This window comes from Moschus berezovskii, chromosome 19 (genome assembly GCF_049115385.1).
Source record: "Moschus berezovskii isolate FMDL1 chromosome 19, NW_MosBer_1.0, whole genome shotgun sequence".
Lineage (NCBI taxonomy): Eukaryota > Metazoa > Chordata > Mammalia > Artiodactyla > Moschidae > Moschus > Moschus berezovskii.
The window spans coordinates 4,891,947-4,907,007 of NC_142478.1; the positions used below are offsets into that span (position 1 = coordinate 4,891,947).

The 15,061-nt window shown below is 46.4% G+C and overlaps 1 protein-coding gene across 3 annotated transcripts in view; it reads left to right on the plus strand.

Moving 5' to 3' along the window:
* FHDC1 (FH2 domain containing 1) overlaps positions 1-15,061 on the plus strand; it is a 42,962-nt gene that overhangs the window by 6,505 nt on the left and 21,396 nt on the right. For all 3 annotated transcript variants that reach the window (XM_055404776.2, XM_055404777.2, XM_055404779.2), the window contains exons 3-4: positions 9,602-9,663; positions 10,313-10,415. In XM_055404776.2, the coding sequence (XP_055260751.2) occupies positions 9,602-9,663; positions 10,313-10,415 (165 nt within the window). The remainder of the gene's footprint in view (positions 1-9,601; positions 9,664-10,312; positions 10,416-15,061) is intronic.

The following is a 15,061-nucleotide window of genomic DNA, read 5'->3' on the forward strand; positions in this document are numbered from 1 at the left end:
GGGTCCTATGTAAGGAGCCTGAGCTAAGTAGCAAGAAAGTGTAAGAGGCCTGCGAGCCGTATCCTCCCAGACGTCCCACAGGACCATGACCTCATGCGGAGAGCATGCTGTCTGGGGCCTCGATCGCTGCCCAGCCCAGCCCTGCCTCCAGCACATCTGCGTGTCCCACGCCCCTCCCCGCACCCTGGGTGGAAGAGCTCCGCTGAAGTCCGGTCCTATTAGTCTCCACTGAAACAAAACCCTGAGCTTCTGAACTCAGTGATTTGACATTAACTGAAGCTCTCTGAGACAGAATGCCTTTTATTAAATAACATCATTAAGTAATGTACATCCTTAGACGTTTATCTTTGTTTTCCCCTCCAGTTTTCTTTCCACAAGTGTTTTGAGGTGATCTTTATTCCTCTGACCTCCTAATTAAATTTTGGCCGTTGTGGAACAGAGATTCTGACAGCCAAAGCATAACGCTATTTTCAGATAGACTTTTTACAAAGCATGTTTCCAGTGAACACGAACTGTGGTACTTTGAGAAAAATATAAAGCTAGCAAGTTCTGAAAATTTAAGTGAAAGCATGGCCTCAGAGAAACAGGTTACCATGTCTTATAGAAACTGAGGCAAAATGACATTTATAAGTATTCTCTGTTTAGAAACATGAAGGTAAATTAAGACAACTCTACTTGCTAGAAGAAGTAATCAGGAAACCAAGAGGTTAAAAGAATATTGACACCCCCCGAAATAAGGGCAATAGAAATGCATTTATTTCTTAATCTGTTGGAAAGGAGCAAGGAAAATAGGTTAGAGATGGAGCTGACTAGATAAGAGAATGGGAAGGGCTCTGGGATGAAGTGGTAGTTCTCCACATTACTGAATTCTTGAGCCGGCAGTATTGTCCTCTTTTCTCTGTCTGGGGGCTGTATGGTCCCCTGTCGAAACAGCCAAGTTTTTATAAAATGAGGAGAACCCTAGGAGTAGAATCAGGCGTGAGCTGAGACATGTGAGAGGAGGTCTTCGGGACATGCTCAGCGTCCTCCATGCTGAGCCTGGCTTTCCCTGCTCTTTGCTTTATGCAAAGACCGTTTATTTCTGAGCGCATCGTTTCAGTATCAGAAGGAGCAGGAAGGCATTTCTTCAGTGCCTTGGCCTGTGACCTCACTTCCAGCAGAGGCTCCTGCTGGACAGTAGGTCATCCTCACTGTTGTTCCCCGGCTCTGCTTTCTGGCCTTCCAGCACTTTGAAGGAAAGAGTAGATGGGGGCCCCAAGTCAGAGCATGTGTCTCAGGAAAGCCCAGCACAGACAGAAGGGGGTCTGGCTGATCAGGCCCCCAGGGAGGCTGCCAGCCAGGTGTTCAAGAGGCTGTGTGGAACTTGCTGCTGGATGTTTGTGACTTCAAGAGGGATTAAGACCCACTGATGGAAGGAACAGGAGGGGCTTGTAACATCTTTTCCCAACTAGGCAGAAGCAGAAATGTCTATTTCTTAGGCCTGATCTAAAATTCAAGTAAAAAAGTCTTTCTCTTCACCTCCCTTTACCCTAGGTACATCTTTACTTTTTTTTTTTCTTTAACTTAAAAAAAAAAAAAACCTGAAAGTGAATAATTATATTTTAAAATGTGGTGATATGTACACAGCATAACATTCACCCTCTTAAAATTTTTTAAAACTCTTTATTTGTTTGGCTGTGCCAGGTCTTAGTTGCAGCTTGTGGGATCTACTTTCCTGACCCAAGATTGAACCTGGGCCCCCTGCATTGGAAGCACAGAGTCTTAGCCATTGGACCACGAGGGAAGTCTCTCTCAACAGTTTTTAAGTGTATCGTTTAGTAACATGGAAACATTCACGTTGCTGAATGGCCACCATCACCATCCATCCACAGAAGTCCTTGCTTCTTGAAAAATTAAAACTGTTCCCACTGTCCTCTCCCCCCGCCCCTGGCAGCCACCCCTCCCCTTTCTATCTCTATGAATCTAACTACCCTAGGTACCTCACACAGTATTTGTCTTTTTGTGACCTGACTGTTTCACTTAGCACAATGTTTTCAAGGTTCATCCATGTTGTAACATGTGCCAGAATTTTCAGGCTAATATTCCATTACAGGTATATATCACAGGGTTTCCCAGGTGGCTCAGTGGTAAAAGATTCCACCTGTGAAGGCAGGAGCTGTAGGAGACTCAGTTTTGATCTTTGGGTCAGGAAGATCCCCTGGAGGAGGAAATGGCAACCCACTCCAGTATTCTTGCCTGGAGAATCCCATGGACAGAGGAGCCTGGTGGGCTACAGTCCAGAGGGTCACAAAGAGTTGGAGATGACTGAAGTGACTGAGCATGCAGGCATATATTTATCACTTTGTTTATCTAGTCATCTTTGGTGGACACTTGGGTCGCTTCCACCTTTTGGTTTTTGTGAATGCTGCTGCTATGAATGGTGGGTGTGCAGATATCTTTTAACATATGTAGGTCCTAATCTGAGAGACAGCCGTCTAGAAAGAAAAATCACCATGACTGTATTATAAGGTGATCTAACTCTTCAATACTCAGGATAAGTAGTGAAGGGAGATGGATTTAAGGGAATATTAGGTAATATTGTCACATCACAGAGGGTCCAGAATTCACTTCCATTCTTCATGCTATCTCCAACATGGCATCAAGTAAGAAGTATCACCTATACTACATATACTTCTTCTTTTTTTGGCAAAAGAATACAGTGCATGCTATTTTATTCCCTCTTTAGATTTTCTTCTAGAGAAGTTACAGCCCAGCAGAATGGTAGTCTAACACAGACCAGTGATCCATCTTCTGATTCCCTCAGTAGCAAGTGGAGTCCAGGGTTGAAGCTGTGCAAACTGAAGCATGCACATGGAGCATGTACAGCCCAGGAGGTCCGTCCTGAGCCTGGAAGTGTGGCTTTCCAATCTGCTGCCACACAGCTCATAATTCTGGAGACTCAGACATACCGCGAATCCGATTATGTCCCCTTGAAATGTAATAACCTCCTACAGAAATGACCTGCCATTATGCAGTTGGCTCTGACATTAAAGAACTTATAAAGCATTACAAATAAGTTCCATTATACTCTGAAGGAAGAAGTTACTGGGAGACAGGGAAGAACTGAATTTGAGAATGGCTAAATTTAGGAAGGACAACATCTAAAATAGTAAATTAGAACATTTAGTATGGGGGAAAAGGTTATGAAATACTGCCTGTGTATTTTTGTTAGCTAAAAATTAACTTGAAGAGGCTACAGATGCTACAATAATAAATTGTAATAAAGTAACTAGAAATAACAAACAGTGTTATTGGGGTAGTGGTAAAGAGATTCAACTCAAACTCCATCTTCTTTCCCGAGTTTAGTGGTCTCAGGTCTGAGAAGCCCCTGTCCATCTGTTAGCGCTGCTGTTCAGCCCCCCAGAGCTGGTTAATTAGGGCTGCATTTGTCTCCCTACAGAATCTGAAATGGTCTGAAGGGGAAGACAGTCCTAGCCATCTGGTATCCTCCAAAGAAAGTAAACTGAACTGCCAGAAGTGAGCCAAAGGAGAAAAGGGACTGTCTTATAAGACATCAATATCATGGGTCAAAATAGGTGTTCCCAGAGTAAACTGTAAGATGAATAGGGTCTGAGGACATCATGTGGAACCTGGTGACTAGTTGATAACACCGTATTCTATAATTGAAATGTGCTAAGAGAGTAGAACTTCACTCTCCACTCACACATACAAAAGAGAAATATGTTAGGTGATGGATGTTAGATGAGGGGAATGTATATCAGCATACGGTGTGTGTATATATATCAAATCCCATGTATTCCTTAAATTTCTGACAATTTTATTTCTCAATTACATGTCCATAAAACTGAGGTTTGAAAAAAAATGTAAACGTTGAAACACTTGAGGTCATCCACTGTGGTGTCTGTAGTAATATTACAATTACTGTTCATTGCTCATATCACATAAGAAAGAACTAAAATTGCTTATGAGAAAAAGGAAGGATGGGAAAGAGAGAGGGAGGAAGGAAGGAAGGTTGGCCTTTCTGAATTTGTGAAAAGTAATGTTATTTTCCCACATAGTAATTCAGGTTTCAGTCATTCTTTGTCAGCTTCTGCTCTAGTTCCAGAATGTTCTGAAGTCTGAGACAAGTAGGAGGTGGCCTCCAGTGGTGGGGAGGGGAGGTTAGTGTGTAATGGGGATGGAGCCTCAGTCTGCACGATGAAGGGTTCTGGAGGTGTTTACACAACACTAAGTGTACCTATCACCGCTGAACTGTACACTTAAAACATGGTTAACTGTCATGGCAAAATGGTAACTGTTATGTGTATTTTGGGGCTTCCTGGGTAGCTCAACTGGTAAAGAATCCTCCTGCCATGCAGGAGACCTTGGTTCGATCGAGCAGAATGGTAGTCTAACACAGACCAGTGATCCATCTTCCAGGGGTGGGGAAGATCCCCTGGAGGAGGGCATGGCAACCCACTCCAGTATTCTTGCCTGGAGAATCCCCATGGACAGAAGGGCCTGGCGGGCTGCAGTCCATGGGGTCACAAAGAGTCAGACATGACTGAGCAACTGAACACAGCACAGCACGTGTGTATTTGACCACAATTTAAAAAGAAAAGTTTCTTCTTCCTGTAATGAACATGAGAGGCAGAGTCTGGAGCAGGTGGATGAGAGTGTAAAACGGTAGAAGGAAGGAGACGCGCTTAGTTGGAGGTCTCACCAGCTGCCCCGAGACGGGTCAGCGCTGCTGTTTCAGGGCCTCAGAGGGGCCTGAGCCCTGGCCCTGGCGGCCAGCGGGGAGGCTGTTCCTGGAGCTGCTGGGATCCTGCCCTCGCATCTCGGCTCCCCTGTGCAGCGGGGTAGTGAGCTCGCAGGCAGGCCCCTCGGGGGAGCGGTCACGAGCTCCATGCACACCGAGGGCACGGCCGTGGCCGGCTGTTGTGTCCCCAGGAGTCGATGGGACTGACCGAGCTGGAGGGGAGGGCGGGGCGGGCCGGTCACCCCGTTCTTGGCGGCTGGAGTGCGCTCCTGGGGGCGACTCAGAGCACCAGCCCCTCCCCCTACTCTGCCGGGTGTCTGCGCCCTGGCCAGCCTCTGGGGAAGTGAGATAAGCTAAGTTACACGCGTCCTGATAAGCCTCTTCAAAGGACTGTGTGATAACACTGCTTTGAGAGGAGACTGCCCGCACTGGCAGAGCTGAGGAGGCCCGGAGAGAAGGGCGCCGTCCCCACGGGGCTCTCAGCCACCTCACTGTCCTGTGCTTTGCAGGAGGCCCAGGTGCTGCTTTCCCTTTAGGGGGCCCCGTGCTGGCCAGCCCAGGCTGTCCCCAGGAGCCCCGCTAAGGACGGACCAGGTTCTGAAGCTCCACTCCAGCGGTGGAGACCGCTGCTGCCCCCAGCGTGGCCCTGCGTGTGCCCCCCGGCTCAGAGCTCCGCTCCCGGAACCAGGGTGCTGCCCGCTGTCCCACGCGCACAGCCCTGGGGTCACCGGGGCTCTGGCCAGGCCTGTGGGCCGCTCTCTGCAGAGCCGCCCCCGTTCCTGGAAAAGCATCTCAGTGTGGATACTGGGCTGGTGGGGACCTTCGCTGTTTCTCTGTGTCGCTGTATCCTCAGCAGAGGGAGGGTCGTAAGAACTAGATGAATCGGAACCAGAGCGAGCCTGTTGCTTTGGGAAGGTTTAATGACATCCCTAAGGCTCAGTCTCCTTATCTGTGAAACAGGAGCAATGACGGTGATTTCTCCACCTGCTTCTCCAACAGCGGTAGCGATGGGCCTGGACTAAGCGCGTGGAGTCCCCGAGGGTCGATGGGGAAGAGGCTGGCGGGGCTGGGCGAGGGCGCTGCCATCAAGGTTAGATAGAGCAGGAGGGGTGGTTTAATGAAAAACTACAAAAGATGGTTTGTCCTCATTCTGGGTAGATATGAATGCAGAAAAAGCCCTTCAGGTAAATAAACAGCCAGATCAGTGTGCCTGCGCTTACTATTTAGTTGTGAATTCTAATAACCACATCATTTTCTGCCTGAAATCCAGATTCCTCTTTTTGATGTAAGCTCTCCTCTTAGAGGCTGTGAAGTGTGACTTTCTCTCCCGTCTCCTCTCCCCTCCCTTCTCACTGAACTTGAACTGTAATCCCTGGGTAGGATTCCAATAAGGAGCCTGTCCTTTTAGCTCAGGAGTTTATTTTATGGCTGGCAGGTGATTGTGTTAAGATGAAATAAACCCCTCAGATAGTAAATAATTGTGATTGTTTAAGATTAGTCTTCAAAAGCAGGCAACCATACTCTTGTAAAAATTTAACCTTCTAGCCAGGAAGTCCCATTAACTTTGGTTAACAATCTTGCTGCCTCTTATAAACTTAGAAGCAGGCCCAGAGATCAGGAATTTAATCTGAAACCTGATTCTTTCCTGTTCACAATGAATCACATACATTTGGAAAGAAAGAGCATTATAGCAACATTCCTATTTAGCTAATCTCCCTCCTCCAAAAAACAAATGGTGAAAATGGGAGAATTTTAAGATTATCTTTCCTCCAGGTATTCTGGCTGGATATTTACTTCCAAAGAAATGACTTCTGTGTTTAACAATACCCACGCCCTAAAAAGGGACTTCCCTGATGGCTCAGACAGTAAAGAATCGGCCTGCAATGCAGAAGGCATGGGTTCGATCCCTGGGTTGGGAAGATCCCCTGGAGGAGGGCATGGCAACCCACTCCAGTATTCTTGCCTGGAGAATCCTGGAGCCTGGCGGGCTGCAGTCCATGGGGTTGCAGAGAGTTGGACCCCACTGAGTGACACGCTGCTACTACCACCTTCTATAAGAGGTTCTAACTTTCAGTCTGATAAGCCTTCCCCAGCGATTACAGTAGTTCTACCTTATCTGCAGGGAGTACTTTCCAAGACCCCGGTGGATGCCTGAAACCGTGAATAGTGCCAAACTCTCTGTCTGCAGATGGTCTCATGATGTTTTTGACCTAAGGTTTTCAACCTTATGATGGTATAGAAGCAGTAGACATTCTGTCGAAGCAATACTTGGACTTTTGAGTTTTGCTGTTTCCACACTGGCCATCTGCAGTGCAGGCCCGTCTGCCGGTACTGCGCGGTGGTGGAGCGGCCGCTCCGGTCAGCCGTGCCGCCTCGAGGGGAAGAAGCCAGCACACTGACAGACGCTGTCTTCCACTTTCCGTACAGCATTCCATCAGTTACAGGAGGTGTTCAACACTTTATTATAAAACAGTCTTTGTGTTAGATGAGTTTGCTCAACGTAGTCTCATGTGAAGGTTCTGAACACATTTAAAGTAGGTTGTGCTAAGCTGTGATGTCAGTCATTTAGGTGTATTCAGTACACTTTCAGTATTTTCAACTCATGATGGGTTTATCAGGACATAAGCCGAGGAAAATCTGTACTGTGTTTTTCCCTGTACAAACATAACTGTGATAAATTTTAATATCAGTTAGGCACAGTAGGAGCTTAACAACAATAAGGAATAGTAAAATAGAACAGTTATCATGTTGCTGAACAAAATTTATCTAAAAAAAGACAGAAAATTTTATTTGTGCCAAATTGAGGACTATAACCTTGGAATAGCCTCTCAGAAAGCTCTGAGAACTGCTCCTCTCATTAGACATAAAAGCACAGTTCTATCAGTTTTTGAGAACGAGGGCTGTACATTCTACACAATCCAGATCTACCCATACAAAGCAAACAGTGGGTGATGGGTCATGGTGGCCCCTTGCAAGATTAAGAAGGAAGGTTATCTCCTATGGAGTTATCTCGTTGATGCCAAGGGAATGTTGCCTTTCATGGCTGAGCAGGCATTTCTGCCGATGGGGAGTTTTGGTCCATGCGTAAGACAGATACACAGTACACACTAGAGGACAACGAGGAGGCCAAAGAGCAGAGGATAAAACTCATGTTTACATTTTCCTTGATTTGCCGTACAATATGAATTTTTATTCATGAATAATAATGTACTGTAATAAAAGTTATGTGAATGTGGTCTCTCTCAAAATATCTGGCACAAATTTAATGCCTTTTCCAGCATAACAAAGCACTTATGCACTGTGACTGTAACCTCTGCAACTTAAGGTGCAACAGCAAAGCTCGGAGGAATTTCTTTTTCCTTCTCCACAATTTCATGGGTGGAAGGTTCTTTCTGACCATAGATCTTAGCAACCTTAGCAAATGAGTGTTTTCTTTCCTCATTATTGAGAACTTTCACCTTTTCACTTAAAGGAAGCTCTTTACAGCCTCTCTTTGGTATATCTGAGTTGCCAGTGTAACCACGCTTGTGCTTTGGGGCCATTACCAAGTAAAATAAGCAAGCATCGTGAACGCAAGCACTGTGGTACCATGCCAGTAACCCCATAACCCATAGCTGCTAAGTGACTAACGGGCAGGACACTCTGGACAGAGGGTTGACTCATGTCCCTGTGGATGGAGCGGGATGGTGCAAGGATTCCAGAAATGCTCACATGCCAAAAAAAAAAAAAAAAGCATCTTAGACTTGGTAAAATACAGCCTAGGAGATTTCCCTTATAAATTCCCTTTTAAATTCTGAAAAAAGTGTAGGACACTTTCTTACCTCCTCCTTTAAAAGGGCTACTGGATCTATATAGTCTCTTTGAATGAAAATAAAATTTTTGTTTAGAAAAATATTACGAATTTTATTATGTTTCTGAAAATAACAGTGTTGGTCCTTTAACATCCCTAAATCAGGGTTGGAGCTCAAGCCGCAGTAGCTTCAGAGTTCAAATCTCATACCATTCTTGCTATGCTAAGACATCTATTTCCAAATTGGGGCTTTTAAATGCGGGCTGTATTGTTCTAAGAGGAAACTGCAAAATTTAGAAGATGTTGATATAGTTTATTTAAGATTATGCAATATTAAAATAGATCTACATGGGAATTCCCTGGCTGTCCAGTGGTTAGCTCAGTGCTTTCACTGCTTTGGGCCCCGATTCAATACCTGGTCAAGAGACTGAGGTTCCCAAGCCCTGCAGCTTGACCAAAATATATATATATATATATATATTTATATGATTGTTATATATATGTTATATATATATATATATATATATGATTGTTACCATTAAGGAAATATTGCAGAAAACTTGGGGAGATAATATTTTGAAGCTATATTAGGTATCAATTTGCAGACTTACATACTGGGAATTATTCTCTTACTTTAATACATTAAAATTATTCTCATATTAATCCTTATGTTATGTTTTGATAGGTCTTAATTCTCTCCTCCATCTCTTTTTTAAAAAGTCATTTTATTTATTCAGGCTGTGCTGGGTCTTCGCTGCTGTGTGGGCTCTTCTCTGGTTGCAGCGCGCAGAGCTGCTCCCTGGTTGAGGCGTGCAGGCTTCTCATTGCGGTGGCTTCTCTTGCTGCGGAGCACGGGCTCCAGGGCGCTGGGGCTTCAGTAGCTGCAGTGCATGGGGCTCCTCTCTAGTTGCAGAGCACAGGCTTCTGATTGTGGTGGCCTCTCTTGCTTTGGAGCACAAGCTCCAGGGTGCTCAGGCTTCAGTAGCTGTAGCGCACGGGCTTGGTAGTTCTGGCTCCTGGGCTCTAGAGCACATACTTTAACAATCTTATGTGTCTTATGTTTTTTCCAGATTACTCTCTTGGATGCAAAACGGAGCATGAACATTGGGATATTTCTTAAGCAATTTAAGAAGTAAGATTTTTGTACACATTTGAAACTTTAGTCACACCTCTGCTGTCAGCATCAGACTCTGTGGGTGTGAGCTGAAACTCAGATTCTAATGAGGGAAAGGCATCCCTCATCCCTTCAAATTGTTTTTAGGCACATGGCTTGACGAGTCCCCAAGTGTGTGTCCCTTTCTGATGCTTTCCTCCATAAAAGCATAGTCTAGTCTCTGGGAGTTCAGGGAGAATTGTCTTGGGGCACCTCTTCAGGCCTGACATGTCAGGGGGTTTATAAACTCACCCGATGTGTTGCCCCGTTAGCGGAGGATGGACAGGTGAGTCAAAGAGTGGTTGAATTCAGGTGTGCTAACGTGGAGAGGGCTCTGGCTCCAGGGGGTTGACCGAGCTGCCTTTCTTCTCCCAAAGAAGATACTACTTGTAGCCTCTCTGGGATGTCCGAGGGTGGTTTCCTATGGAAGGGATCTCTGGTATGTCAGGATCCCCTGCTTCCCCTGGCAGGGGGGCTGTTAGGATCACTGACACAAAACCACCTGTCAGACAGGGAGGGAGGCGGGATGGGAAGGAGGGTGGAGGTGATTTGTTTTCATTTCCACTGGCTTGTGTTTCTTCGGCACTCCAGCAAATGTGAAATGGAATCTGACTGTTGTCTTTTCAAGGTCTCCTCCGTCCATCGTGGAAGATATCCATCGAGGAAAGAGTGAACACTATGGATCAGAGACATTGCGAGAATTTCTTAAGCTTTTGCCAGAGTCAGAGGAGGTAAGGAATTAGGGGCATGAGTTTTTGATGTTAAGAGTGATAATAAAAGCTTCCTACTTTTTAGGAATGTCAGAACTCACATGGAATGGGTGCTCTTTTATCCAGAGCCCGAGTTTTCTCTTGTGACAGTAAAAAGTTACCCAGTAGTAAGAGTACAAGTTATGGAGTTAAAGAACCTAGGCTTAAATTGACATTCCTTCCCTTAATTGAGAAAGTGGGCACGTTTCTTAAGTCTTGTGAACTTTAGTTTCCTCACCTGTAAAATAAGGATAATGAGGCTTACCTCATTGAATTGTCGAGATGATAGGCCCTCGTTATGCATCTAACATGGTACTTGGCACAGGGGAGCTCAATAAATGTTAGTTCCCTTTTCTGTCAACTAAGGTGATCTTTGCCTAGGGTGTACCTGGGGTTGTTTGATAATGCATACTTTTTTTGAAAAAAGGAAAGACCGACCACTTTTGAATAAAGATGCTCTAAAACCTAAGAGGTAGGTAAATCGTTAACAGATGTTGTATATGTTAATTGACTAAAGATGGAGATGGCTATGGTGACAGTATAGTACCACAGTATAAATAAAGTTACTGATTTTGGAGGGACTGAATTAACTGAATCTTTGCCTGATTAGGAGCTTGACTGGATTTTAAAAAAGAGAAAGACAGTTTCGTAAAACCTTCCAAAATTGTAGTACTATTTCTGAATAAGTGACCATTGAAAAAAATTTAGTAAAAGGCTAAATAAATACATGTTATTTGAATAATACAAAGTCTTCTAAAGTAAAATGTGTAAGTTACCCTCTTCCATACGCTGCTGGCTCCTCCTTGACTTTAGTGCCATTAATCGCAAAAAATATATATATTTATGCTTTTTTCTTTTCCATCAGTGCTAACTTCACAGCGCCAAGCTGAGGGTCCTAGTGGGTGACTGGGTCTTCAGGTATTCTGAGCTGCTCTCTTCACCTCAGGTTTCTGCTCACAGATTAATTGTAATTCTCCAAAGCCAGGATTAGTTAAAGGCATTTGTTACTGTTAGTAAAGGGTCCTACAGAATTGAGGGTAAAGTACATTAGATCATGGTTCACCCTGTATCCTACCTACTGATCACTCCTTAATCTTTTTTGTAAAGAATGGCATTCCAAAATCTTTTTTTGTAATTGAACTATATTGATTTACAGTATTGTGTTTCAGGCGTACTCAAGGTCTTTTATTAGGATGGATAGTTTTAATGAATTGAGTTTTTAAGAAGATTCGGTTGCTCTGGAAATCTTATTCCTGCTTGGGCATTTCTCACGCCTCCTGAGCACTGCTCTGGTACCTTCCTAACACGGCTCTGAATTTCCAACTCTGGGAGTTAAGCGCGAGGGGAGGCTGCCAGCTTCATGCCACTGAAGAGGGAGGAGGCTAGATATGGTTTCCTTAATGTCTTCCTTCCTAATATAAAAATCAGAGGCAATTGAAAACTACGTTGAAAACTCTTTAAATGCAAAGGCTGTGGAAGACTTAAGGAATCTTCCAAAGAAGGAACTTAGCTGTCCAACCTCTTGTTTTCAAGAACCCTGTTTTTTGTGTGTGGGAGTAATTCAGAGGGAAGAGGCGGTTAAGGATGAGGTGACCAAAACCCACCCCAGCGCTGCCCTGAGGATCCCCAGGCACTCTCACCCTCAGACGATCGGCTGACCCCAGAGACAAACAGGGTCCCGCTGAGGCCTTGGGGTCCTGCAGGGCCTTCCCAGCCCCGGGGCCTGCCGTCCTCTCCCCTGCAGGGTCCCCCTCAGTCTGTGTATCTGACAAGTTCGGTCACACTCTGCTCGTTTACATTCCCGCGTCTTGGCCTCCGACGGGGCACACCCTCCTCCGGGAGCTGAGCTTCCTGCGGCAGGAACGCCCTGACAGTCCCCACGGCTGTTGGCAGCCCTCCCTCAGCCCCTCCCTGGGGGCTGTGTGCCTCCCCGGGCAGGAGCCACCTCCCGACCACTGCCCCTGCATGGACAGGCTCGCTTTGCCATGAGTGCTGGGCGGCTCTGGCCGCCCTGGACCCCAACGCAATGGGGGCAACCGTAGAGCCCCAAGTGGAGGGCAGAGGCTGGAGAAGAGGCCAAGGAGTGAAAGAGGCTGAGGGATGCAGCAGAAAGACGCTGACAAGCGCATCAGCGGACGCACAGCTGCGCCTTGCTCAGCCCGTGCAGTACGTCCCGTGCTCGTTTTTTAGCACAGGGAGGGCCATGCCCTGACTGCGTGCGCCAGCCGGGACTGCAGGGAGCGAGTGCTTAGCCCAGCTCTGGCACACAGAAAGTCGGTAAATCATCCATGGGGGCTGGCTGTGTTTTTTTCGTTTGATCTGCACGGTGACATTATAAGCTCTTCCTCGAGTAACAGACGAAACCCCGTCTGGTGCCACAGGACTGACGGGCCCTGGAGGGCGGGGGTGGGCTTGGCCTGACTCATCTGACCCCTGGGCCGCTCCCAGGCCACCCTTGCCACCTCCCTCTGAGGACGGAAGGACAAGGGTTCCCCACCCGCCGCCTGCTCCAGGCCAGCCCCCCAGGCCTGCGTCACCTCCGCTCTCACGGGGAACCGAGGCACACGTGTGAGTGTCAGCTCCGCAAAACCATCAGTGGCCGCTGAGCTGGTGAACGGGACCGCCCGGCCGCCAGCTCACCCTGCCCTGCCCTTCACCACAGAGCTTTTTATCTGGCATGTTTTGTTCGTCTTGCTTCAAACTCGTGTTTAAAATTTGTAGAGGGAGGTGGTGGTGTTTAATTGCTAAGTCGTGTCCAATTCCTGGTGACCCCACCTGGCTCCGCTGTCCATGGGATTTCCCAGGCAAGACTGGAGTGGGCTGCCGTTCCCTTCTCCAGGGAATCTTCCTTACCTAGGGATTGAACCTGGGTCCCCTGCATTGCAGGTGGGTTCTTTACCAACTGAGCTCCCAGGGAAGAGGGAGATAGACCCAGAAATGAAAGCATGTCCCCTGCCTGGGCCCCAAGAGGGGGCTTGACGAGGAGCCATGGGTCACGGAGGAGCCGTGCCCTCTGTGGGGGCTGGTACCCCCTCTCTGGCTCAGCTTCAGGGACTTGGGGCTGGAGGTGGTGCTGCTGTCTGGAGCAGCGAGCTGACTTGCCCCTTCTGATGTTTTTATCACCTTATTCTTACCTTGTTTGTTCACTCTGCTCCTGGGAGAGGAGGAAGCCCCGGGGTCTTCTCTTGCGTGGGTCTGCCATTTGGTGGGAAACCCTGCTGTTTCATGGCCACGTGAGTGGACTTAGCCGGGATGAAGGAGGCCTGTGCTGTGGAATGCGTGGGTCTTAAGGAGCAGGCTGTTTGCTGTTAGGGCAGAAACCGGGCGCAGCCGGGTCATAATGAGAGTCCCTCGGCTCAGCCAAAAAAACGATGCCTAACAACGCTTGATAAATGCTTTTTGATGGTGATGAGAATACACAATAATTACAGGGTTTGGTCCACCTCTCTTTTTTAACTCCCTCACTGTGAAGGCACAGTAATCCCTCTTAATGAACATAAATCTCATTTTGAAATGGAATTAAGAACTGTATACATGGCTTTTAAAACAAATACTATCTTTAGCATCACTGTTCTCTTGAACTGCATAAACATTTTTCACTCATTATATGAGAAGGCAATTAATCATTGTTCATTTACAGTTCACCACATGTTTAATAGAAATCTCTACCAAGTGCACTTACCATGACCTGCTCTTGTGCTGTAGACAGGAAGCTGTGCTGTGGTTCTCAGAGGTTTTGCCCATGCTATATATGTGGCCTTAGAAAAGACACAGACAACCCCACTCTGCCCCTGCCCATATATGGTGACTCGTTAGACTCTAGTTCAGGAGGGATCAGAATTCATCCTGTGGCTTTTTCAGTTCAGAAACTAGGCACTAGTTTGGGTTTAAGTAAAGCACAAGTTCCATCTCTCCTTAAACTTCAGTTCAGTTCAGTTGCTCAGTTGTGTCCGACTCTGAAACCCCATGAATCACAGCATGCCAGGCCTCCCTGTCCATCACCAACTCCCGGAGTTCACTCAAACTCATGTCCATCGAGTCGGTGATGCCATCCAGCCATCTCATTCTCTGTCGTCCCCTTCTCCTCCTGCCCCCAATCCCTCCAAGCATCAGAGTCTTTTCCAGTGAGTCAACTCGTCTCATGAGGTGGCCAAAGTATTGGAGTTTCAGCTTTAGCATCAGTCCTTCCAGTGAACACCCAGGATTGATCTCCTTTAGAATGGACTGGTTGGATCTTCTTGCAGTCCAAGGGACTCTCAAGAGTCCCACTTCTCCAGCACCATAGTTCAAAAGCATCAATTCTTCGGTGCTCAGCTTTCTTCACAGAAACTTAAGCTTAGTAAGGCTGAAAATGGAAAATTCACTTTGAGACCCTAAAGGTAGGGGGAATAATGCAATTCTATAAATGGCTGTTTTCTGGCTATTGGGGAGAAAATGTAGTCTTAAGGCCCAGACTTAATATTGGGGAGTCTGGGGTATGCATCTGCACTGTTACATTTTGTATTTCAGAAAAATTGATGCAGATGTTTCAGTTTGGGGATCTCCTCCCTGTTTTTGAATGGTTAATTCCTATTTTTCAAGAGGTTTAAAAATTAGGTTATTATTATGGGCACCTAACATAATCAAAA